Raw genomic sequence first — 27,237 nt, 5'->3', positions numbered from 1 at the left:
GACTTAAAGAAACCACATTCGCCAATTTTACAGTCATTGGAATATCTTGTTAATTACCTATGTAGCTAGGCGGTAATGGAATGTTCCTGTGGTAGGTATCGGGAATTCCAGAATGTTTCATAAATGGAATCCCTAAAAATTCCTTGATCCTGGTTAGGAAATACACTGACTGTATAGACTTTATCAGGTATGCAGCTATTATTCAGTTTCTGGACTACTATTACACAGCCTGCTAGTTTGCTATTGACATAGTTGACTGCATTTGGGTCTCTTCGAACCAAAATAATTGGAAAGTTTGCAAAAAGAGGACAAATGAAGGCTAGACAGCAACAGATAGAAGTTGATGAAAATAACAGGTACAATAGTTTCATTTTATTGACTGTAAGTTTCCATAAGAGATTCTTAATATAGAATATGAATGATGTTAGATAAGAACAACATATAAAGTTACAGCAAAAAATAAAACTGTGGTAAGCTGCCAGCATGACCTTTACTTGTTAGAGAGCTTTTGGATTAGTTAGTACTTGCTGAGCTGTTAATAAATGCTTTATATTAAGTTTGCTACACTTTAAAAGTACTGCTTATACTGTATGAAACTAGCTTTAAAATGTGTTTTCACTACCCTAATTTTAGTGTTTATTTCAGAAAAGTGTCTTGTCTATTTCAGACAAGTGTATGAATGCTTTACATTTACATTATACATGTAGATACTCATGTACACTATTTATACTGTCACTGAGTACACAAGTACTCACTCATGTACTCATTGACATGACTACACTCATGTACTCATGCACTTGAACTTAGTACTATCACAGTAGATAATGGACAATAGAAATACAAGATAGAACTGAAAAAGCATGAGTCTAATTGATTGAGAATGAAAACTTATCGTATGAACACCAAGTCCTCAACACCTCGACACCTTGCTGCTTCTGTGAAATTTGGTAAACCACAAATACTATCGGATGTGTTAATGCACCTTAATACTTCAGTTAACGGTTAGAAATGATGATGCTGTTAACCGTTGTGATGATGCTAACAGCTTTAAAGTACATGTAGGAAGCTCAAAATCAGAATGCATGCTTCATCTATGAAATCCAATAGTTCAAGGTAATCACTGACAATAGCTTGTTACTTAGCATAATGTTGTCTATGCTGTACTTCTCATGAGTTGATATGAGATACAGACTAACTGAAAGCCTCTTTTGAGAGTCACATACAATAAACTGTTTTCATCTCCTTTTCAATATATGCTAGTTTCAGAGCAACATCATCAGTGGATGAATTTTTCGCTCGTCCCCAGTTTATTAGAAGAGAATATCTACTCAAGCTGTACCTGTGCTGCCTCTGTCATGATATACTAGTTCAACCTCAACAGACTGTCTGTGGCAGCAGGTAATGTTTATAACTTGCCGGAACATTAGTCAGAGATTAAAGCGTAGTAACATCTAACCAGTAAAATTATGAGCCAAGAAATATAATTGAAGTTGTATTATTTGGTGTAGTTTCTGCTGGTTGCTAATAAACACACCATTGAATAGCAATACAACCTGGAATTCAGATATAGGCCTACTGAGTACTAACTAACGGAGAAGTGTGGAGAGGTGTGTAATACTTTCAGTAGTTGGTTATATAAAGTACAGCTAGTTGCAAGCAAACAGAACTGTAATGATGGGAGACAAAGACACTTGCTTAACAGGAAGGGCATGCTACTTGCAATACTTATAGCTAGTATATGGTGGTTTATTTCAAAAAGAGTTGACAGCTGTACTATGACAAGCATTCATTCTTATATCTCAGTTAAAACTGATAGTTTTGCTACAGCCCAAATACAGAAAGTTGTGGCTCTCTAAACAGTTTTTTATGTCTAGCATACATTTGGTGCAAAAATCATTGTACAGCGAACCTTTATTTTCTATCTGTTAATTTTAAATTTAGTAAAATATTTTAATGGCAGAAATAAATATATTCTTGCCCATGTGTCAACACGTGTTCAATGAACTTTATACTTTAAATAAACAGCTAAGAGGTGAATATAATCAATAGCAATGGTAAATGCATATAAAACAGTTTATTAGTTGTTAACTTTAAAATGTAAAGGAACTTGTAAAACATAACAACAAGACATACATTGGCCTACATTAGATACAAGAACTACAAGTGCTAACAAGTTGGCAGTGACAGTCAATAATCTCTGAATTATAACTGACAGCTCAACTATGAAATTCCATCGTCATGCTATCACTAAGGCTAATGTTTGACAATGTTGCATAAGCGATTATTGCAGTGAGGCAATGCTTCACAGCCAACTGTTATATCAATTATGGGAAATTCCGGAACCTTCCGTGACTCATACCCTAGATTAATTTGCAAGCATTGTCACTGGACTCAATATTCCTACATCACGGCTGCAAGATTATTCAAATTATGCGATAAAAACCCCTTTAACACTATCCGTTCATCTGTGAGTTATTTCTAAAAGGCTCAGCTTGTTTCGTCCTAAAGTAATCGTTGTAAGTAAAGTATTTACAATTTTAAATGCTCACAGCTCCTGATCCACAGTCACTATTTACTGTCTTGGTTCTACATGTAGTAAATCTGTATACTGACTTATGTGAGCTTGTTTACCTTATTATCCTATGGTAAACATGCCAACAACTACAATGCTATATCATAAAACTCATTCACTATTCGCTACATTGCTGGTTTCATACTGACTTATGAAGGGGGTTAATAATTCTGATCTATTCTGATGTATTCTGATCTAGTTTATTATTAGCTTATTATTGAACAATTTATACGGTTATTATGCTAATGCTTGTTTGAGAGTGTATTGCAGTACTTCCCAAGCTAGTTATCTTAAAAAACTACTAGAAGCTGTACAACTATCACATCTAACCAATTCCGTAACATTTCACATTTCGGTGTAAGCTATTTGTAGCAGGTTAAGTGACATTTAACAAACACAAAATACATTAAGCATTGCTAGAGGGTAAGTACGCTCACATTGATAAAATCCTTGACTACTTGCTGTAGAGGCTTTACACTGACTTATAAAGGGCTTTAATAGACTTTGTATTCTGATCTAAGTTATTATTGAATAGTTAATAAAGATATTATGTTATTGCTCATTTGAGATGCTGTATACATCGTACTGTCTCAAAGGTTAGTTATTTATAGAGTGAACACACTCTAAACATTGGTGAAAACTACTAAAAATCGTACAACAAGTATCGCAACTGAGTTAGTGCTTTAAAAAAAGTCATAATAAATTGAGAACGACTATTTAAAATCATTTATTTGAAGGATTCACTACATTTTTCAAGCTTTAGTCACCCCTTCCTGCTTATTCTACCCTTTTGTTAACAAAACTAAAGCCTCATTTATATTTTATTCTTACAACCGATGTTGATATAATAAAACGCCTCTCTTCCATCTATACGAGTGCATACATCTCTTTAGAGTCTGTAAAGTCTGCATAGACAAGAAGTTTGGTTCTCGTGATGTCATTCCGTGTCCCATGCCTCATGATGATTTTGATGAAGATGAACTACTTAAGGAACCCTGTCAAGAAACGGGTCTTCAAAAACATCAGGTTGTACCAGACGCTGCCATCGAAAAAGATTTGCTCAGAGAGAAATGTTTTTGTCCTCATCAAGTATATGGATGCTCTGACACTCCGACATGGAAGAAGCTGAAGGTTGGTCACAATACTTATTTATGAAAACGCAAAGAGCTTTCTTTTATCAAGAAGTAACAAGGTATTGAATGCGAATATTAACTTTTTGTCATGTTGCCCAACTCCCCAGAAGTGTTCATGTTGCCGGATGCCTGAATGCTGTTCAACCATTTGTGGAAGCCTAATGACCATCTGACCACGTGCATGGATGTCTGGCCAGCTGTATAATGTAGCTTTTCTTACTGTTGCTTACTGCTGCCATTCACCGCTGCCACTCACCGCTGCCACTCAACGCTGCCACTTACAATATTTCTATATATAAAAGATCTAACCACAAAATAGAGAATCCTAAAGGTTGATTCACTCTATATCGCTATATGTTGAGGTTGCCCTCTCTGTGATTATTCTTCGGCTATGAGCACAGTAAACCAATGACAGCTTGAGGCAATGCAGATACTTTTGCTAAGATTTCAGCACTCACACTTTTTTGATAGCGTGTCTAGCATCCATGACAGCCTGTGCAATGTGTACCACTTTGGTGATGGTGTTGACCGTTGCGGATTGCTTAATCTATATTTTCTTTGATGGCAGTTTCTGTGGGACTAGTATTTTATCATTTCCTCTAGAATTTCATCAATTTAATTTCAAACCATTCAGTAACAGTGGCATTCCATCATCAATTGCACAAACATGACAAATGTATGATGAGTTATGCAGAGATGATGACATTCAAATCAGCTATGTATGAATCACAGTTAACTAAGCTAAATATCAACAAACAACCCTAAGGGCTTGCCACAGACCATAAAGTTATCATCAACAACAGCAATGATTAATAATAATAAAATTAAATTTACATATACCAATATATATGTACTAAAAATGTATAGCTGTGACCAGAATTTATGACAATTACTTATGTTGTAACACACTCTGACCAAAATATATTGTAAAGCTTTTATCCCTCAGTAGCCTGTTGAATCATTTACCCATTGGAGCAGGTGAAATTTCAGTCGTATGAAAAGCCATAGCCCAAGATCTTCATAAAAATTTTAACATTTTCAGGCTACGATTCCCAAAAACTTTACACCTGGCCTACCCTAACTTTCTTTTATTGGATTCATTTGCTGTTCTTCGGCAAAGTGTTTGCCGTGTCTATTATATATTGCTGAAAGTAGCAGTGAAAAATACCTCCAAGTTTACGAGCTAGCTTATAAATTAACCAATGTTTTCATGTACCTCATTCTATAACAGATATTATTGAAAATCTTGTTACATGCACCTTACTAGAGAATCTGACAGCACTTTGAGTTTTATGAAGAGATCGTACACTAAAGTCCTGAATTGTGGAAGTATGGATATGAGTTGGTGTGTCAAAGAGCAACACACCAACTCATACCATACTCTTATCAACTCCTAATCCTATTACTTTGTCTGATTACTATAGATTCTTTGACTTATGTGCACCAGGGCAATAGTATAATTTAGTTATCACACTTACATTCTCTACTTCTAACTACATGTATTTCACTTAGGTTTTTAAGGGACTCCCGCTGCTAGTGGACTCTGAAAAAAGAGAAAAAGGATTCTTTGCTTTGGTTAGGACTGGAAAACCCAAACCCCAATTCCTATTCTTATTACTTTGTCTGATTACTATAGATTCTTTGACTTACAATATATGTGCACAATAGTATAACCTAGTTATCAAACTTACATTTTGTACATCTAACTATTTCACTTAAGTTTAAAAAAAACTCCCTATGCTAATGGACTGTGAACAAAAGGGAAAAAAGAGTCTCTGCCTTGGTTTGAAAAACCTAATTATAGAGCTTTATGATATGGTTGAGTTGTTTGTTGGCAATTTTTAACAGAAATGGATTTAAAAATTGTCACCATTTAAAGATATATCGCAAATTATATAAACGATATTATCATATAATGGCAATTTATCTCACTCCTGACGATTTTCAGAGTGAGCGATACTGGAACTAAAACAGCTCATTCCATGGCCTTCCAGTACAGGGACATTCATGATATAAATGACTCTAATTCTAATAACCACATACATAAAACATTAAGCTAAAATAATACACTTAAAAAATTAAGCTTGAATATACAAATAAATAATAATAAAAGTTTACAATTTCTTCTCCATAATAATATCACCAATCTATTAACAATATTGAGTCCAACCATTGAGTGATCTTTGGAAATCGTGAAGTTTCACCCAAATAAGTGGCTTAGTTGGGCTTCTTAGCTGCTAATACGTCTACGATATAACTAAGCATAACATAGGAGTCTTACTGTTATAATGAAATAACAGCTTCATTGGCTTGATGTCCATTACTATAATTACATGTATATTGATCTTTACCAATGCAGTAACTATTTATCAATCAAATGTATGTCATGAACAATAGCTCATTGTATACATCAGACAAACTCAGCTCATATAGCTGCTGCCAGCTCACAATTAGCAACAACAAAGCTGCTTTATTAAAAAGGAGGAGCACACAAGGGAATGTTTGCTGAAACAATATGACAATTAATGAATAGTTGATTTTGGCAAACCAGTACACTATGGTTTAGTTTACACATACACCTGTTTTTTAGTGAAATTTATACAGATGTCTTATTGTCTATGAAATGACCTAGCCAAGATGAGTTTTCTTAATTATTTCCAGTTTCTATCAAATAGTAAATTTAATGCTATGGAAAGAATGCTTTTTGGGTAACTTTTGAAAACTAGCAAATGCGCTCGGGACAAAGAGAAATCAGGAAGAAGTTGTAAGTGATGGAAAACCAATATTAATAAACATCTACGTGGTGGATGTAGAGCTGATTTCATTCAGGACAACTGCCTAGTATATTAGGTAACCATTGACACATGAATTGGAATGAAATCCCTCCAGGTGTGACCAATTTTACATTGGAGCAGCTGTCATATTTCCATTTTGAATATAATTTATAAGGGTAGAATAAGAATCAGTAGGTAGAATTTATAACAGTTTTATATGGAACATGTGTTGTTTTAGCTCGTTTAACAGTTCCTAGTAGAAAAAGCCAACGGAAAAAAGAATTTCCAGTTTTGTTCCAGGCTTAGTCATTGGAAAAAACAATAATTATTTTGTTCCATATTGATTGAGTAGCGGTAATTATCATTGCGCAGGCTTCGTCGTCTTAGTACTTGTACGTAAACATTTATTGTGTATCATAGAGTTTCGGGACTTACCCAAAGTTTTGCCTTAACGAAGTTAGGATATTGGGCTATCATTTCACTAACAATGAAACGAAGCTGTTGGTTTTCTTTTGACTCAGAATTCATAGCATAAAACTGCTGTTTCCAAATTTCGTAAGTAGATGGACCTTTGGAAGCAAACAGCTACTGAAAGGTTCTGTTAAGAAGACTGCTGTAGAATAGTGCTACTATAAAGGTGATTGTTGTATTATAGGGCTGACATAAAGGTGGATACTGTATGATTGTGCCGACATGAAGGTACTTGCATGTGTAGCCGATGTCATTATGTCGTGGAATCTACAGCTCCTATTACAGTAACTCTGCATGCTGTCCAATCACCCACTTCTTGGAATGACCTACAATTAAACAATTATAACCCTTTTTGACCTTTGAACCCTACATGTATTATTTGAAGATGCACTTTTAGTTGTTAAGTAAAGACTGACTTGTAATGATTACAGTCCCAAATTTGCTACCGCACCCACAAGTGTCTGTAAATAGTTGACATTTTAATTTATTCACCTGCGGTTGCTTGTCTTTTTAATACAACACTGAAGATAACTTGTCCATGCTTGCCAATGGCTCTCAAGCTTGTCTTCTCATTAAAACATAGACAAGAACTTGTTCATACTTGTCAGTGACTTACTACTGTTTGCTCATCTGCAGGACCATCTAACAAACTGCCTATTCACTCCTGTTTTCTGTCCAAATACTGGATGTCCGGAGCAATTATCTAAAGAAGCCCTCGATAGACATCTAGAGCAATGTATGTTCATGGTTGTTCCTTGCAATTACTGTGGAGAGAGATATAAACGAAACCAACTCGAGGTAAACCTAATGCACTAGCAATCTTATCTACATCAGCTTATGTATATTTGTAATATTTTCTTTGTACTACTGTACAGAGAGAAGACATTGCATACTTGTTTCAAATGAATAAGTCTTTGTACTATAGTACAAAGAGTACTATTGTAATCATTGTACTATTGTAGCTATGTATCAACTAAACTGTGACTAGGTTCAGAACAGCCTATAGAAAGTTGTATAGCTTAGAAAAAAGAAAAGCTTTAAGATGGAGTTTCATTCTTTCCATCTACTCTATCATTGCTGATGAGTGGTGACGATTCCGACCTTCGAAGTAAATGCTGCACTGCGATATGAATCAGAGCTTCTGTCATCTGGAAGTGACTGAGCAGTTCTTTGTAGACTCATACACTGTGTTTCTATTCTCAGTTGAATTTGAAGTTGCTCGCTGCTGATAGAATCACACCCTCCCGTGTCAACGATATGGAGTTGCGCTATAGATCATTCCAAGATTTATTATTTATTCCTCAAAACAAACCTTATTATAGTCGACTCACTTTCGGGTCACGGCCACTTTTCAATTCATGCATAGCCAACTTGTACTAAAAATTAATTATTTCGTCATCCTCGCACTAGCCACCATCTTTGCCTGGTAAATGTAATTGTTAATATAAATGCAAAAAGTCAAGCAAAAACCCTACATAGTATAGCAATAAGACTTTTTTCATAGCAGAGACCCACAAGGTTGTATGCTGAATAGTTTCATCCCCAATGTAGAGCTCTTAAGGGAGCGTTATCGATTTGGATTCAACAGCAGTAAGCGTAAGGAGGTCAAAGTACTCTCACAGCAAATGCCTTTGCACAAACGTAGCTAAGCGAAATCGTGTCGAATGCGTTTGAACTTTACCGCTTCAATATATGGAGCGGAAGCAACTGCGAGCTCTTTTAAAACATGGAAATGCATCGAATATGAGGGAATACAGAGGGTAGATAACTCCACCTTTCACTAAATAAAGTTATTAATTTACTTTACAATATCAATATTCTTTTAGAATATTTAGTTTAGCCCACACAGGGTTCAGTGTTAAAAGTTTAGAAAAAACTAAAGGTTTGGTAATAGATGCCACATTTATGGCCATCTACCTCTTGCTAAACACTCATATTTGATCAGCATAATTCACAAGAATATAACTTTACTAAGGTTAATTTCAAAGGTTAGATTTTAAAGTTTTGTGATGAGTGACCAATCTTTCAACCAATTGCATCTTTAAGGTTAATGTCAGGAAACCTGACATTAAGTGACACAATTGGAAAGTGGTTTTTGCATCCTTAATTCAGAGGCGGTGTTTAAATAGTACATGATGGTAGATGGTAATTGGTGATGGCACGTGTTTAAATTATTAAAGGAAAACAACTCCTGATATGTCTGTTGTCATAAACCAACTCACATAGTACAGTCAGTACATAATTTTACTACTTCCATGTAATGTGACAATTCACAAGCTCACATTTTTATGAAATCATTTACATGTATATAAATAACATTGTTGAGTGTGTTTAGATATCAAATAAAGATATGGATGTGTTTAAAATCTTGTGAAGAATGTGTATGATTTATAATTTTACTGTATATCAAAATTTTGAGTTTGCTTGGAATCGCTCAGGTTACAGATAAATCCATCAGTACAATAGTCAATCACCATTTAATCATTGTTCAATAATTTTTCAATTGCCTAGTAACAAATTTATTAAGTTTTTAAATGTTTCGATTTTTCTTTTTGTTTATGAATATTTAATTAATCATTTTTTGCCAGGATCACTACGGAGAATGTGAAAATGCTGACACTCAATGTAAAATTTGTAACCTTGAGCTTGGCAAGCGCAAACAGGTGAGTGACTGATAATGACTAAGCTATTTGCTCTTGTCTATGCTTATCCGTTTACACAGACCTGTGATACTCGAGTTATTTGAGAGAGCTGATAATCAGAACTCTATACTTACTTCAATATCAGTTGTCAAAAATCTTTCAGAGTTTTGGAAATTTTACTACTATTTATTATTATTTACAAAGTTGCATAAAACTTAAAATATCTGTAATACATAAAAAGTAATTTTTGAAATAGCCATTTTTCAAAAAATGTTATTTAAACTAATTTTGATACTAATATGGAGCAGTAACAAGTTGGTCTCACACTAATTTTACTTTTTTAATCCAAAACAGATATTTGTTGCAATTATTGTTTTAAGCTATAATTGAAAATATTAAATTTATCACTTTATTTCATTACTGAAAATAGCCTAATAAGAAAGCAATAAATTGATTATATTTCAAATATTGAGTAGTGAAAAATGAAAATATAATACAAATATAATTTTAGTAATTGGAAAATTTCTAAATAAAATAAAATAGAATTTACAAATTTTTAAAAATAAAAATGTTTATACCAACAAATATCTGCAACAGATAAATTGACATTTTCAGCCTTTTAATTTACCCAAATTTAACAAATCTTTTTTATTTCTTTGCATTTTGATGAACACTTAATTTTATTAGATATCGTGATTAAAGTAAAGTATATCTTACTTTGGTGGTCATGGTTTTAGTTACATTGAAATACATATTGAACAGTTAATAAAGAAGCCTTGCATAAAAACTGATTGCGAAAGAAAATTTTCTAAATAAAATTTTTTAGCAGTTTTATTGACCCAAAAAAAACTTTATGTTTCAATTCATGGAACATATCGTGTTGTCACAATTTATGAAGCCATCTAGTAACAAACGGCTTTGTTCATAATGGTACACTTACTGGAGCCATTCTAATTGATTTGATTTCCACTTATTGCACATCATTAGGTGCAAAAATAATTCCTAGTTCTAGCAAAATAAAGAAATTGCCTCTCAGCTTCAATTTATAGCAAAGTTGATAGAATTATTGGCATCATAATAATACCAAATATTAATGGTAATCCCATCATTTTACACATTTCCAATGACCTTTTTAAGAGCCTCTTATAACTGTTCAAATTAAATTATGTTGCAATAATATGACAAAATTAATTGGCTGAGAACACAATAAACAAATAACTGGACCACATTTTGATTTTTTGTCAAGGTCAGTTGCATACACATTTTTAATAAAAAAATTAATTACCAATTGCTGCTTATTGGAAACTCCATGTTAATTGCTAAAAAATTCTGCATCCAATAGTATATGGTTTCTGGTGGTATTTAACGGAAAGTAATGTATTTTAAAACGCGAGATGGTCTCACAATTTTTGACCACACTGTAAGATGGCTGTCTATGCAATGTGATTAGCAGTATATAGTTATCTACCCTGATACAAGTTAAGAGAAATATGAAATATTTGCCAAAGTGTTTCGAGTCTTACGAACATAAATAAACTTTATTTAAACCTTTGAGTACTTAAAATCCATTTTCTAGCTTTATATATAAAAGCAAAAAAATTTCATGCTATAAAAGTATCACTATGTAAACATACCATAACAGACTTTAAATTAAGTTTATTTAAAAAATAAATAATTAGAATAATATTAATTAGAAATGTATTATCTTTTAATATTTTAAATTCTATTTATAGTTGATAACTCACCAAAGAATCCATGTGCCTTGCATAACTGCAGCAGGTAAATGTTACTTCTATGATTACTGTAAGTTTGAGGCCGATACAGTATCAAAACTCAAGCAGCACATGGAGAAGGGCAAAGCCAGCCATTTTGAATGCTTGGCTATTGTACTCCATAGCATTGAGCAGACAACTACCAAAATTATGGATTCGGTATGTGTATTCCCAACTTTAGAATTATAGTTGATTGAATGGTAAATGATAGCTAGTCAGTGTGGACTTGGACTAGTTATATTGAACTTGATTTATGTGAATAAAAAGCTATACTGGAACTTGAGTTATCTGAACAACCAGTTATATTGGAACTTGAGTTATCTGAACAACCAGTTATATTGGAAGTTGAGTTATCTGAACAACCAGTTATATTTGAATCATTCTAGAACTTGACCCATTTACTTGTTCACTAAGAATAGTGTAAGCAAATAGCTTCCACTTCTGTTCTGTTCTTTACCCTGAAATTCTCTTCAGCAATCGACACACTAAAAACCTTTCCTTGTTGATTATTATTTCGGTTAATCTCTCGCAGATAACAAAGTTTTTCAATTCAAGTTTTTATCGTGCATTATAAAACAATTTGTATTTTTATTTTAGTTTATTATCAGGGTGTTAAATGTTTTTTTATTTACACAATGTCTAAAATTATTTTTTAAAATTTACCAATCACATTTTATTATTTGCAGAAACTTTATCAGAAATGTTGACCAATCTTATTTTATTATTTGCAGAAACTATACCAGAAATGTTGACCAATCTTATTTTATTATTTGTAGAAGCTATTAGATATGAAAAAGCAAGTAACCAGTAAGGTTAAGCCTTTGGAGGTGAGAGTTGTCTTATCTATGTGTATTTTTGCCATCAAGCACATTCTTAGGCAAACATTGCCAAGGTAGGTTGCCAAAAATCGCACTACATATAAAAAAGATTATTTCTATCTTAAAATGATTTTATAAATGTATCACACAGCAGTGTCACTTAAAAAGGATCCTAGCTATCTTTCCACTACAATGTAGGTTTAGGATGTTATTTTAAAATAATTTTATAGATGTATCACACGACAGTGTCACCAAAACAGAACGCTAGTTTTCTCTAGATCATTGTCACTAATAGATGAAAAACAAGAAGGGTATTTAGTCACGTATTTGTTGGCGCTGGCACTCACCCACAATGAGAGCATTGTAAGTCATTGTAAACAACAGACGTAAATTTATTCAAGATAATGGGTACTTGCAATAGATTAGTAGAGATGGTAAACAAGTTTAAAGTTTTTTAAAAGCTGTTTCACAGAAGACACTACCATTTAACAATGGCTATATTTATTAAAACTGTATACTGTAAAACCTCTATTTGAAGGCAATGGCGCTCTATTTTTTAACTCTTCTAATAGTGGCGGTCAAATAGAGGCTGGCATTGCATTTTTCAAATTGTTCGTTATAATTTTGGGAAGGTTAATGTTACCTTATTACGGACAAAGCGAGTGTTGCCTATATTTTGTACTCTCCTATGGGTTGAGCGACATTAAACCTTTTGAATGCAAAAAATCTGTTATTTACCTCCAATTTGTCATAGATCTCATAATAAATATGCATTAGGAAGCCAAAAAAATGTATGCATATTTTTATTTTATAACTACATTAAGCAATTCAAAGCTTGGTAAATGTAGTTATAACAGCTCATTGCAGCCATTGCAGACAAACTGGCTTTTTATGTGCAATAGAAAAGGAGTTAAGACTGTCTATGCATTGCAAGCCGAGTTAAGATAATTCTTAAGAATGCTATCACACAATATGCTATATATTTTCAAATTAACAAGTTATATAATAGTCTATTATATGCTACAAATATATTTCAAGAATAATTGACATAAACGAACCATACTTATAATAAACACAGAAACAAAAATCACCATTTTTGAAACAAAAATATTTGAAGTTTGCTCAGCCAATTGCATTCTGATTGCTGCTTTCAATGAACGAACAACTTCTGGTTTTGTCAATAACTTCCACAACGTTTCTGACAGCAACTCATCTTCTACCCCGCTGAACTAGTCAATATTAGCATCCAAATGATGTTTTATAGCAGAGTAAAACTTTAATGATGAACATAATGATAAACGGTTAGCCGCATGCGCTCTAGGCACAACTTTAGCCTAAACTAGTGGTTCATATACTATTGTAAATGTAAACTGTTTTTCACATACATCAAAGTATCAAGACCACTTTAAACAAGAAACTACTATTAGCCTGATAGAGCTAATAATTATATCTTTAGTGTTGCTTTCAAAGCTTTAGCGAAAAACGACAAGCTCTGGAGTTGTAAAATAAACTTCGATAGGAGCAGAAGCAGTGAAACAATTAATTGTTATTGGCGTAAGCGAGTCGTAATTAGTATGATTTTGTGGATACCTTTCTACTGATCACTTACTATTATGAAGTAGTAGAGATGTTAGTTACTACTAAGAAGTTAGTAAAGATCACAAAATGTCAGTGGCAATCAAAAAGAGGTGGCATTCAAATAGAGGTGGCATTCAAATAGAGGTACCGTAGCATTCAGTTATAGGTTTAATCGTATATTATATTATGACCTGTATACTTTATTGCACCAAATGCTGTTCAAGCTGTGATATAAGATTAGTTTGAAAAGATGGCTGATATCAGGTGAAATTTCTTTTTATTTTCTGGTAACAATTATTACTTTAAAAATTATATTCAAAAAATAACTTGCTTGAGATCTGCTTTTGTACCTTTTATATTTCTATAAAAATATACCTCAATCCGTTTAAGTTACTTTGCAGCTAAAATAATTGATAACTCCTGTTAAACCCTGCAAGTAAATGCTCATAGCATTAACATTAAAACAAAATTGTAACAGAAAACCGAAACAAAAGTAAAAAATTAAGTTATTTAAGTAGCAATATATATAAATTTATTTTATCAGTAGTTTTCTTCGAAAAATGTCAGCTCAGCTGGAAACTAGGTTTGTAGGTAAAGATGTAGACAGAAATATGATATACTAATTTCTCTAACATAGAATAGGTAAAGATGTTGACAGAGATATGATATACTAATTTCGCTGACATAGAATAAGTGAAGTCAAAGCTGATGTAACTTATAATCTTTTTAGGTTTTCTTTAAATTATTTTACCAAATTCCTATTTTTGCTTAAAAAGCTGCAATGCTATGAGAAGCTGTGAACATTGTTGTTGAAAGTAAGTTTTATTGAGAGTCAAATGTTTGCGTGAATTTTACATGAAAATATATTGTATGTTTTCATTGTGCTTATTTAGGGTTGTCCCCACATCGAGTTACAGGGTGTTAAGTGTTTCAATGGCATGTTATAGATTAATGTGAATGCTTTGTTAAAAAATGTTGAGTTTTAGGTCGAAGGTCATAGCGGCGAACTTCTGTTTTGCTTAGTAGCACACTTTTAGAATAGGAATGACTAAAGTGTGGAAAATGTTTCAAGTGGAATAGCTTACACAGTATTTTTGCGCATCATTAGCAAGGGCAGTTTCTATCTTTTGCAAAGATGAAACATTTGATAGAAATTTGTGAGTAACAAAACTCGCTTGAACTTCAAGTTTTGCTTTCATCTTGCGGACAATGCAAACTCGCAGATTAACTGCACCATAAAACAGTGTAAGAAAGCCATATGGCAAGGGTGAAGTTTGAAGTTAAAGAACTACTAGTCAACCAGTTACTAATCATTTGAAAGTTGGCATTAAAAACAAATATGTTTGGTCTCACAGATTCGTCTGCAACTATATTTAACAGAAACTCGTAGCGGAAGTGGCTATGACTATAGAGATGCTAAGTAACAGACAAAAAGTGTCAGAGACCAATGGAGATCACTTAGTGAATGCAATGAGAACAGTGGCGCACAGCTCACAGCAGATTGAGCAAGTCTCTGCAAAAGTTGGAGTGATTGAAAGACAGTTTCGAGATTCTGGCCTCGGTAAGAGAAATTATTCATAGATCCAAGTCAGCCTGCAAACCTACTAAACTTCTAATTACTGGTAGTTTGTTGGACTAATCATTGGCTTGAAATGCAGTGTATGTAGAGCAAAAATTAATAGTTATCTTCTTTTTTCGAGAAGGTGGCTCCAACATTATCATCAGATCATCGGGTTAATTGCTACCAGTGGACACATTCTATTGAACAGTAAAATGTATCATGATTACCATCACAAAAGAGATTGTGTCAAGTAAGAGTTATTTTTATGTTTCAAATGTTTTTTCAATATTCAATTTTTTCTGTCCGTACACCTTCTATGGTCTTGCATTTGTAGCTCATGCAACTTTGCTTATGGAGAGGAGTCACAATTTGAAAAACTCAATTCAAACTCAACTCAATGTTTATAAATTAAAATCAATAAAACTTGATTGCCATTCAAGTGAGCAAATTAAGGGAAGTGGGATTTTTATGTCAATCATTGCAAAGGGCTTCTTATCAAAATCTCTTTCAAACATGGAACAATATTTCCATGTTTGAAAGAGATTTTGATAAGAAGCCCTTTGCAATGATTGACATAAAAATTCCACTTCTCTTAATCTGCTCACTTGAATGGCAATCAAGTTTTATTGATTTTAATTTATAAACATCCTGGTAGTCAGATCACCTCACACATGAAAAACAATCACAAATAATAAAAAATACCAGTGATTTATGATAACCAGCTGTACTACCCGGCGTTGACCGAGTAACCAAAAAGTCTTTGGACAGAAAATCTATTTGTATTTAACATATAACAACAATTGCCATTCTACAGTAATTTTCAAACTGCATATCATGAGAAAAGTGTTTTGTGTAGTTGAAACAAATCAGGAGAGAAAATAAAAACAACTGCAAAGGTTTTCAATCTTCATCAAACAACTGTAACTTTCAAATTTCACATCATAAGGTAATGATTTGTGCAGGTCGAATAAATTAAAAAATTAAAACACCTATAAAAGGGTTTCGATGTAATTGTGAAATAATTTGGAAGTAATAGCTAAATTAAGTCTGTTTTGCTAAGATGACAATAAAATTCTATAAATGTCTATAAAAAGGGTTAATGTTCCATCATAAGCTACCCATCAAAACTTTGAATACGATGATACCAATACCTCTCAATACTGGTACAAATGTAAAAATGAGATATCGTACTGGCTTTGTTTGACTGAACGGAGAGAGTGGCGAGGCTCTTGCGACAGAAATGCCCGCATGAAAAGAATTGGTCTTACCCGCGGATGTAGCAATTGAACCTTACGAAAAACCAAAAATAGAAGTTCAAGAAGACATGGAAAAGCATCGTGTTTCATAGAGTTAATAGAATTCAAAGAGTTTCAAATAATATGTTATTTAGCATGTGCATACGCTATACGTATATGACAGTGACTATAATCAATACGCTTTAAATAACTCAGTGTTAGAGCACGGAGATTTAAAACTTGCGGTTGCAATTTTCATCAGTTCAAATCCATCAGAATGGGAAACATTAATTTCAAAATTTTAATAGCTAAAGCGGGACATACATGTACATAGAAACATAGACATAGACACACATACACACAGTTTGAGAAATATATATTATATATATTTATATATATAAATATTTATTATGATATATGAATATTTGTATATATGTATATATATATATGTATATATATATATATATATATATATATATATATATATATATAAAAGTTATATTGATACACATTAGTAAAAAGAGTGCTCAATGTTTAGAGTAAAAACAGTGAAAACATATTGAAAGTACACATAGTTTTATATATATATATATATATATAGACTAGCTGTGCTACCTGGCATTGCCCGGGTATTACAAGTCAGCTTATAAACACTGAGAGGTAATGAAAGTTGCCTGCCACTTGCTATTAGCCTGGCACAATGGCAATGGGAAACTTTAGTAAGCTTGCTAATAAAAGCTACTGCTTCTCATGACGTTATGCCATCATTTTGTGTCGTGTTAGAAAGCGGTAGCGTTATCTGTTCCCATATATCAACATATATCGCCTAATGAGTCCAACAAGTTTGTGTGACTGAGTTGGTAAGGCTTTGGACTGGTGATCTGGAGGGTCTGAGATCAAATCCTTCCTGATATGGATCTTTCATTTTATGATATTGAAAGCTATAGCTGAAAATGCTAAAGGTTGACAGAAAACAGATGACAAACTTTATGAAATATTTATTTTTATAAATGTACTAAAATTTATTTCCTCAAAAGTAAAATGAGCCTGTTTATCAGACTCTTTTACAAGTACAGCCAACCGCCAAGTTTTGAGAGTTCTTCAAAAGTACAGCTAAATCTTAGGTTTAAGATTTCTACAAAAGAACAGGTAAAATTTACCTTTTGAACTTTTTGATTGCCTTTCTGACCTTCTTTTCATTTAATTAATTCTATCCAAATATAAAAATTGATCTATTACTTTTCCAGTTAAATGGCATTTCTTAGTAAGTGCTAACACTTCTCATTTTGGCACTGGTAACATGATTATGGTTTTTCCACTTGATACACCATTTCTACTACAAGTCACAGATGTTACAAATGTCTCATTTTGGTTTGTCCTCTGTTTTCTCAACAGGTATCAGACAGTTTTAGACGCACTGTTTTATGTCATTAAATATTTTTGGGTCAGCAATTACCTTTGATTAGTCAATACTTTTTTACTAACCTCTGACCTTTGTCCATCCTCATCTTTGCAGACAGGGTAACAGTCATAGAATCGCACACAGAAAGTATTACAAGAAATACCCAGACTCTGGGTGGAATAGAGAAAAGCATGAAGGTTGGTTCACTACGAAAGTGGGAGACATACAGTTTCTTACTCGCAGTGTTTATAGTTGTAGACCTGTTTTCACAAAGCTTTGACAGGACATATTAGTATAGTTTCTTAAATAGTTTTTTAATTAATATATATATATATATATATATATATATATTTGTATATATATATTTGTATATATGTATATGTATAGATATATAAAAAAATATATATATCTTTGTCTCAATCTCAAAATGATATGAGGTGGTTTGCATTGAAGACTTAGCCATGTGATGACGTGTTAATTATGCATTAAATCTGTCAACAACTTCTTTTGTTGACAGTTGTACAGGCGCTTTGTAATTGAAAATGGATATTTTGGAAAGCTGGATAATATTTAATAGCATTTTTAATAACTTGAAGGCCACCTGAGCGTTTTTATCCACGAGTTGATAACAAGATTCTTTAATGTGATATTGTCTAACTGAAAGTTTTCAAGTTCATAGTGTTACGTTTTTATGCATGTTCAGACGTACAAATAGTAAAGATATAGTTAAGCTGTGTGCCTATATACTTTATTTCTGTAAGAAGCTCCACTTATAAAAAGTGTTTAGAGTAGAAACTGAAGATATGAATTGATACTTTTAACTAAACTAAACTGTTAATATAACAAAGCATAATAAGAATCTTCTATAAATAGTAATCCTGTTTCTATAAAACTCATCTTATATTTCATCTATAAGTTTCATGTAGCTTGCTAGGTAGTAGAATACGTGATGGATGTACATGTAATGTTGAAATAAATCAGATAGTTGTAAATATTTCTAATAACCTTTGACCTTATGATAAAGAATGTACTTTAAAGACTATATAAGGAGTGGGTTAACATTGGTGAGAAATATCGGTATTTTTCTATCATCTGCGACTGTTGTTGTTTTAAGTGATATGATTTCTAAAATGCATCAAAATTAAAATTGATAAAACTTGATTCGATTAAATTGCTTAGAAGAAAAGTTTGTGTGACATGATGTTAATGGTGATATTTGATATCAGCTATTATGTTGAAGGTGAAGTGGTACGTGTCTTTGCTCTGTTGGACTGTTTGCAATTATAACTGTCATAATCATGCTTTTGCTTGATCTGAGCATTTTAATTGCGATCAAGTTTTATCAAAAACAATCGAAAATGCTAAAACCGATACTTTCGTATAAAATTTACTAAAATAACTGTTCAAGTTTATCTTCAAGTTCCTTCATGTCGAAATTCACTGAATGTTTTTAACAAAAGAGCTCTGGTTTGGTTAGTATATTTGGTTAGTATGTTTGTGTCTTAATCCTTTAAATCTATTTGTTTAAATTCTAGAGTATGGAGTTTGTCTCCTACAATGGGGAACTTACCTGGAAGATCAGCAACTACAAACAAAAAAAATCTGATGCTATCAGAGGTCGGCAGATGTCAATCTACAGTTATCCTTTCTACAGTTCTAAATATGGCTACAAGATGTGTGCAAGGGTAAGTGCTAAGTTCGCTATTAGCTAAGAACTTGCAATTAATGTGATCTTCTGCTCTCATCAGCTCTGATGAAAATGGGTAACAAAAACAGGTTCAGCCAGCTGAATGACAAGCATATTAAAAATCTAATGACTAGCCGCAAGGTCGGGATGAGCTTGTTTTTCCAGATAAAAACCTTTATACTGCCTGGCTTCTTGAGTAAACTTTGCTAAGAAAAGGCTGACGTAACCAACCACAGTTTTACCAACCGCATGCATAAAGGTGAAGGTTTTTCACGAGTCACACGTAGAGGGTGTTATATCTATTGCATAAATGAAGGAACATTAAACTTTTGTTAATTTTGTAAATATATTTAAAAAAGCTTACAAAGTTTCCAAAAATGTTTTAACATTACTAGATAATTTTTTATTTAAAAAAACTCCATTTGTATTTTTATAAAAAATCTTTTCTGTTTTATGAGAATTATACTGGACATGCTTGAAAAAAGTTTTTTATTAATAAAAACATAGTCATATTCAACAGCAGTGAAACTAACTTTCACCAAAAATAAAATAAAATGCAATCCTAATCAAATGAAATCATATGCAAATTTTTTTTAGTTCAAGTTTTTCTAGCGATGAACCCTTCATTTCTCATAACTATCAATGCATCCAGAATCTTTAAGGAAGCCCAACATGATTGGTTGGAAGGCATCTTGAGTCTGCTCTCTGGGTTTATACCTTAGTAAAAACTAAACCTTTAAGTTGTTTGAGCTTTTCATGTTACGAGTGATAATGTTTATGTCCAAAAGACAAAGCATCTGGTTTATTATTTTTATTTATGGTTTAAATACAGTGTAAAAACAGCGACATATAAGTTTAGGCAAAAGAAAATTCATAACAATAACAAAAACAATAGACAATTGTAACATAATCAAGAAAATACAAATACGTAACATCAGCAAAGAAAACACAAAAGCATAACTTTATTGAAAGAAATATAAGTCTGTAATCACCATGTTAGGAGTGTCTAATTTTCTATTTTACTAAGAGTTTGCTGGATGGATTAGTGAGATAATTATAATAAGTTTTGTAAGTGAGCCTATTACTATCGGGGCAAGCTTGATGACCATTGTGACGCTGCCTTACAGGTGTTAATAATGATAAAACTGGTTTTTAAAGATAAAAACGCTTGCAAATTATATTTAAACTGTAACAAAAGTTGTTTCAATTTACTTTGAGAACATTTTGAAATTTAAATTTCCTGTTTTTACAGAGAACAACAACGATAAAACTAAATGATACCTACTTCCAGAAGCGGTACTATCGCTGCGTCAATGACCAACAAACCATTCGTGCTAACTTCATTTTCAATTTAATATCATTATATTATACAGCTTATACTAGAATAAAAAGTGAAGATTATGAGAATTCAAATCTTTTTGTAAAATTTGGTACAAGATACGTTTTAAAGTATATCTTCAGTCAAATCTTAGAAGGAAATACCAAAAGCTAGCAAATCTCGCAATAAAAAAATCTTACCAATATGTGACCTGCTGTAGTTACAACGTGAATGGAGTTTGGAACTATATAATTTTTTACCAAATTAAACCACCAAATATTGTTCTATTTTAATACTATCACTGTTTTCATTACATAAATGGAACAGATTTGGAATTGTGCTCAAGTTGAGTTGCAGTGCGATAATTGTTTCAAGGGACGTTCTCATGTTTTGAGTTGAAGCAGACGCCTTGTTAACAAAGACAGGGAGTTCTATGCCTTGAGTCACGACAGTGCACTCCTCTCTTGCTCAACAGCATGCTTTTTGCTGAAGTGTAGAAAATGTTTAACCATGGAATAGCTTGTGCGGCATGTTCATGAAAATTATTCAAAACTGATCTTTCTATCTTTTGCAAGCGCAAAGCATTCAATAAAAAATTGGAAGTAATAAAAGTTCGCTTGATTTGCAGGTTTTCTGCTGCTTCTATAGTGCAGATGAGATAAACTTGCAAATTAGCAAGGTCATGGAAACATAGTGATACACTATGTTTATATTATGAGGTTAATTACTAATCACATGCATCTAGACAACTTCCTCCTTGTTAAGTATTGCTGACAATAAATTGAAGTATCAATGTCTATTCTGATGAAGTAATTGTGTGAACTTATATCTCAGGCCTATCTGAATGGTGATGGAAATGGTAAGGGGAAATGCTTAAGTCTGTTCTTTGTGCTCATGAGAGGAGAATACGATGAACTTTTGACCTTCCCTTTCAAACAGAGAGTGACATTCACTTTGCTCTCTCCGCGCAACCCAGAACTCAATAAGCATGAGACGTTTCTTGTGAGTATAGATATTAGAAGTTTGGATATTGAATGTGATAGGGAAGACCATTACCTTTAACAAGTTAGATAGAAAACTTTACATATATAAATCTTACTGTTTGTTTGTTTATTGTTTGTGTGTCCAGTTATTGCGATAAAGTTATAGAAATGAAAAATCTGGTTTTTTTCTTGATTTTAATTCATAGCATCCTGTTTTGCAGATAAGCATGCTATCCATTACACTATATATCTAGCCAGCCATACTACGGACTAACTGTGCACATAATACTTATTACGTCTGCCAATCTTTAATGTTGATTGGTTAAAATAGCACATTTCACTCTTTATCTAACACACTTGAAGATCATGATTGTGTGAGAGAGCATGATGCAATATTTTTTTCTAACGCTGGCTTTGCACTAGTTTAAGTTACTCAAGTTCATGAGTTAAGAAACTTACTGTAGCTGATTGAAAATAAATTTTATACCCTAGGACACTTATATTTCGCTAGTATTTAGTTTCGTGAGTAGCATACAGAGTAAAATTTCGCTGGAACTTAATTTCGCAGCTCTGATGAGTGCGAAAATATAGTGATGTGAAAATAAATGCAGTGGAACAAATATTAGATTCCTCAGGTCCAGTTCACTGGTACGAAATATTTTTCAACTTGGGACTACCGTACTGTTTGGACTATAAACCGCACCTCTATATAAGCTGCATGTGCTTTATTTTCCAAAAACGATAATAAAACAATACATAAGCCACACCTTACTATAGGCCGCAGAACTAAGGACTGCGCTTTTTAATGAGGCAGCAATTTTGCCATTTAAAACGGAACAGTGCAGAACGGCACAGTTTCGTATTATCCGACGCTTTTTAACTTAGTGCCTAACGGGACAGTACCGTGAGGCATTGTTTTGTATTTTCTTTCACAACTAGAAGTGCACTAATTGGAGATTCCCGTTAGTGCGCCCTAGCGGTGAAAGAAAAAGCCACAGAATAAGCCACAGTGATTAGCCGCACCCTTGTAGGCCTACCTATAAGCCGCATGGCTCAAATCATCAGAAAAAAGTAGCGGCTAATCGTCCGAAAAGTACGGTTGTTTGTATTTGTGAACCGCAGGTAGAAATGTGTAGACGAGATCAATAATGTAATTTGATCGCTTGCTGCAGTTTGTCTCCTGGACTATCAATGATGTCAAGGTCCCTGCCGCAGTGACTGATGTTGTACCAATATTAGAATTCAAGTATTTATAGCACGCGGTGCCGCGGTGGCCATGGCCCCGGGTTGTTATTGCTTTTGGTTAGTAATAAAATTCATCCCCACAATAATTATTATTCAATTTTATGACTTTCCCTACCAGACTGTCATCCTCATCAGTTACAAATTCAATGACTAAACTAATATCATAATCTTCTTCATTTGTCTAGGCTTTTCCAAAAAAAACTTATTATCTTAATTTGTTTTGCCAAGCTGCCCAGTTGGTGTATTAGCTATAATGAGTTTAGCAAAACTTGCCCAATGAGCCAACCACACACGAAAATTGCCTGCATTTCTAATATGACGATTTTATTGTGAATATCAATGAAGAAATCCATTTATTTTCGCGTTTTCGCTCGTTCGTTATGATAGTTTAGTTTCGCTCATGAAATTTTCGCGAGAGGCTGTTGCCGCGAAAACGCGAAAGTTAGATGCCGCGAATACATAAGTGTCCTAGGGTATGCAAAAACTTATTTTATTACCCGTGCAACGTGGGGCATTTGGCTATTTAAAAATATTTATGAGCTGGTTAGATAAATGCAAGCATAAAAACTTAAATTGCTAATTTCGAAAATTTTTCAAACTTGAACTTTTAATTACAATCACCGCTTGATCTTCCTTATTTTATATTACCTTACACATTAAAATGGTAGCGCCAAACAAATATGACTAACACAAAAAAGAAATTTTTATAAGATTTACTGTAATATCATTGCTATTATTAGTATAGTTTTATAGTGTTATTGTTTACTTTTACTGGTCAGCCATAAAACACTAATGACAGTTTTAATTGGTTTGTCACTGTATCTCAAGCTAAAGTAATATCTGTCTGCTGCCTCCACAGACACAAGAATAACCAATCAAAAGAATCTAAATAATTTAACTGGGTTGAGACATGAATGCTGTCGGATAATGTTAAGGAAACTGAAAATTCTTTGAAAATATAAAATTCAGGACAGCAATTCAACTCAGAAACATGTCTTAGCTAGGAATAAATGAGTTTTATTTATTGTAATTTAGTCTATATTATAGTGAGTTGTACGCATGTCAGTTTTGTGCAATGTAGGAGATCATCGTGAGTTATCAGTATATGGATAATTAACCAATCAGTGATGGTATAGTGGTAGTGTGTTTGATTTTGAATCTGATGCCTGCATGGCTCAATTTGCCTGCGAGTAGGAGACAATCCTCTCTTTCTAACGCTCTTAGAGAGGCCTTGAACAGATGGAGGGAAAGAAACTGCTTTTATTATAGTAAAATTTCCATATGAAAAGTTGTATAATTCTGTAAAAATAACTACACAGCTCTTCAGTCTCTGAACATTCTTATATCTACTTGTACTACTTTTACGCTTCAGCAACCTACTTTTGTTCTAATCTTTCTATAAATACATTCATGAGCGTTGTTCTCCTTTTTTCATTGTTATAAAATTTTTATTTACATATCTAACATCATTTTTTGTATAAACTTCAGCCCGACTCTGAAAGCACCTCTTTCAGAAAGCCGCTGACTGATATGAACATCGCATCAGGCTGCCCAACATTCGCCCTTCAAAGTGATGTGGAGTCTAGCAATTTCCTGATATCTGATTGCATTTATATAAGAGTCAAGGTGGAACCTGGTGGTGACCTAATTTCATAGGTATGGTAAAACTTACTGTACTTATATGCAAAAGTCTGACAGAATGGAAATGGCAGTCTTTTATTAGAGTTTGGGAGGGGGCTGACCTTCTGTTACCATATTCTTAAGGTTACCTTTCTGTTAAAGCCCATCCATAGGTTTCTTTCTGCAAATGTGCATATTGATGATCACCGTCTTGCTAGTACCTATCTAGACTTCTTTTGCTAGTGTCCAGCTAGGGTTGACTTTCTGTTATCATGCAACTAGGGTTACCTTCCCGCTAGTACCTATCTAGGCTTGTTTTTTATTACAGTGCATCCCTAGTTACGGTGTCCTTGTTTTACGGTTTTTGCTTTGCGATGTGGAAAACGATGCTTTTTTGTCTCCTCGCTAAGGCATTTTTTTACCAATTGGCATGTACAAAATGGTTCTTGAAATTTAAATTTGGCGGTCAACGTGCTGAGTACATTGCAATAACAAGGATGTTGATTTGCTATTCCTCTCTCAGTTCAACATTGTTCATGTTTTAAAATTCTTGATAATGCGTGAGCAAAATGAAAATTAGTGAAAAGTAAGCGCAAGTAAAAATTTATTGTGCAATTTGAATTGAGCATTTATCGTGCTATCTTATGTAATTTGAATTTCCTATAAACTTCAAGTCATTATATGTATATTAATGTATTCCTTCATAAGTAACTTTAGTTCATTAGTCATGGGTTCTAAGATTGATAACGATGTTAAAGGAAGAAGTAGGAATCATAAACATAATCATAAGCAGATCATAACCACTAAATACACTAAAGTTACCATAGGTAACTATAGTTAGAAGATTAATGAACTATTTTGTTACTAATTTTTAATATGTGCAGATAACAGAAAATTTGGATGTTTTTTATCTGAGGTGTTTGCATTAGATAATTACTATGGGTTTGTATACCCCTCTATACAACATTTTTGTCTTATGATGCCAACACTGGAACGAATTAACGTCGCATAGCAGGATTCCGCTGTGTGCATCTAAAAACCTGAGCTAGTTGCTGGTGAATGTTTGACTGCATTGTCACTGTTTTAATGGCGATTCAGAGCCTTAGTCTCTCATCAACTGCTAACCCTAAGGTGATAAAAAAGGGCTGCCATCTGCTATTCTTGCCATAAATTATAAAGCTTTTTTGGCACCACCACTAAGAAAGCAGTCTATGTCTCAGATGACCAAGTTGTACACAGTTGCTGCAGTAAATAATTCTTTCTTCAACAGTAAATTGGACTTATTGCTAGCTCACTAGGTCCTAGAACTATATCGATAAGCCAGAGTGGCCTACTGTTGCAGCTGGCTCATCGCCAGTATTAGTACAAGTCCATTTAATAAAAGTATCTCAACCAGCCTGGAAGACCATCACTTTGGCAGCCTAAGCGCGAGCTGCCAGGATAATAGGTGTTTGCTGCCCCGCTTGAGAAGCACTCTTGTGTCAAGATCAACAAACGCTGAAGCTATGCTGTAGCTTGCTTTTCAAGGTTTGCTGGAGTTTCAAGCTCTGAGTTTCACTTGATGTAGGTAACCTTACTGATGTGTGTGGGCTTACCTAAAAGCAAGTGCTGCAAAATGTGGCAATGAGTGGAAAAACCTAAATTCTTAGTAAAATCATTACATGTGATGAATATTCTAATGAATTACATATATCTAGGCTTGCTTTGCTATACTACAGAAACATCAATTTACCATTTTAAAGCATTTAAAGGAACTAAAACCTGGTTGGGCTGTAAAAATCAAGTCGACCGTAACTCTGGATCCTGTACCGCTCTTTTTATTCTGCATTTCTAAGAAAACAATGTGACAAAGGTAAACATAACTCCAGAGTTCACCTTAGTTTGTGAATAATTCATATTCAAAATAACTTTGTATCAAAACAGAGCTTCTGTAAAACAATACAAAATTTCAAAGCTGTCGTTAGCCTAGGCAACTATGGAAGTTTGGTCTTTAGTCAACTCTCTTAAGCAATATACATGTATTTTAGAGCTGATGAAAAGGAGGCGGAGTTGGTAGTTGAAGAAGATTAATGACAAGCAAGGAAATAAAATTCATAAAACATTCAACTTGGGCATACCTGTTGTGAGCAGTTTTAATGATCAAGTTAAACAATCTACATGTATAAAAATGCCATAACAAATATTGGAATCGCCAAACTCAACTGAAACATTTACCAAAATTTCAACTTGAAAAACAGATTAGACTCAGTTGATGCAGGCTATTCCTTGATGCTAACCAGAACAACTACCAAGTACTATTAGTACTAACCAAGACTGAAAGCTGAAACAAATACGATCTGCTCCACCTGCTGATGCTTTTGATCAAGTTAGTATCAAACTTTACATCAATCAGCGATCCTGTCGACACTACTTTTGGTAGCACAGAC

At 33.3% G+C, this 27,237-nt stretch overlaps 1 protein-coding gene across 1 annotated transcript; it reads left to right on the top strand.

The window, feature by feature from the left end:
• Positions 1–1,052: 1,052 nt before the first annotated feature.
• LOC137396363 (TNF receptor-associated factor 3-like) lies at positions 1,053–27,237 on the top strand. The gene is made up of 13 exons (XM_068082606.1): positions 1,053–1,113; positions 1,261–1,398; positions 3,466–3,703; positions 7,587–7,748; positions 9,539–9,613; positions 11,326–11,523; positions 12,141–12,191; positions 15,141–15,321; positions 18,073–18,155; positions 19,494–19,643; positions 21,798–21,965; positions 24,680–24,847; positions 26,839–27,237. Exons 1-12 carry the CDS (start codon positions 1,079–1,081, stop codon positions 24,845–24,847), a joined length of 1,647 nt encoding a protein of 548 aa, XP_067938707.1. The 5' UTR covers positions 1,053–1,078; the 3' UTR covers positions 26,839–27,237.

Source organism: Watersipora subatra, chromosome 5, assembly GCF_963576615.1.
Source record: "Watersipora subatra chromosome 5, tzWatSuba1.1, whole genome shotgun sequence".
NCBI lineage: Eukaryota > Metazoa > Bryozoa > Gymnolaemata > Cheilostomatida > Watersiporidae > Watersipora > Watersipora subatra.
This window is presented reverse-complemented; position numbering and strand designations above follow the sequence as displayed.

Coding starts and splice junctions, on each gene's coding strand:
- LOC137396363 (XM_068082606.1), top strand. CDS start 1,079: ATGCATGCTTCATCTATGAAATCCAATAGTTCAAG. Junction 9,614..11,325: donor AGCTTGGCAAGCGCAAACAG/GTGAGTGACTGA, acceptor TTCTATTTATAG/TTGATAACTCACCAAAGAAT. Junction 18,156..19,493: donor GAATAGAGAAAAGCATGAAG/GTTGGTTCACTA, acceptor TTTAAATTCTAG/AGTATGGAGTTTGTCTCCTA.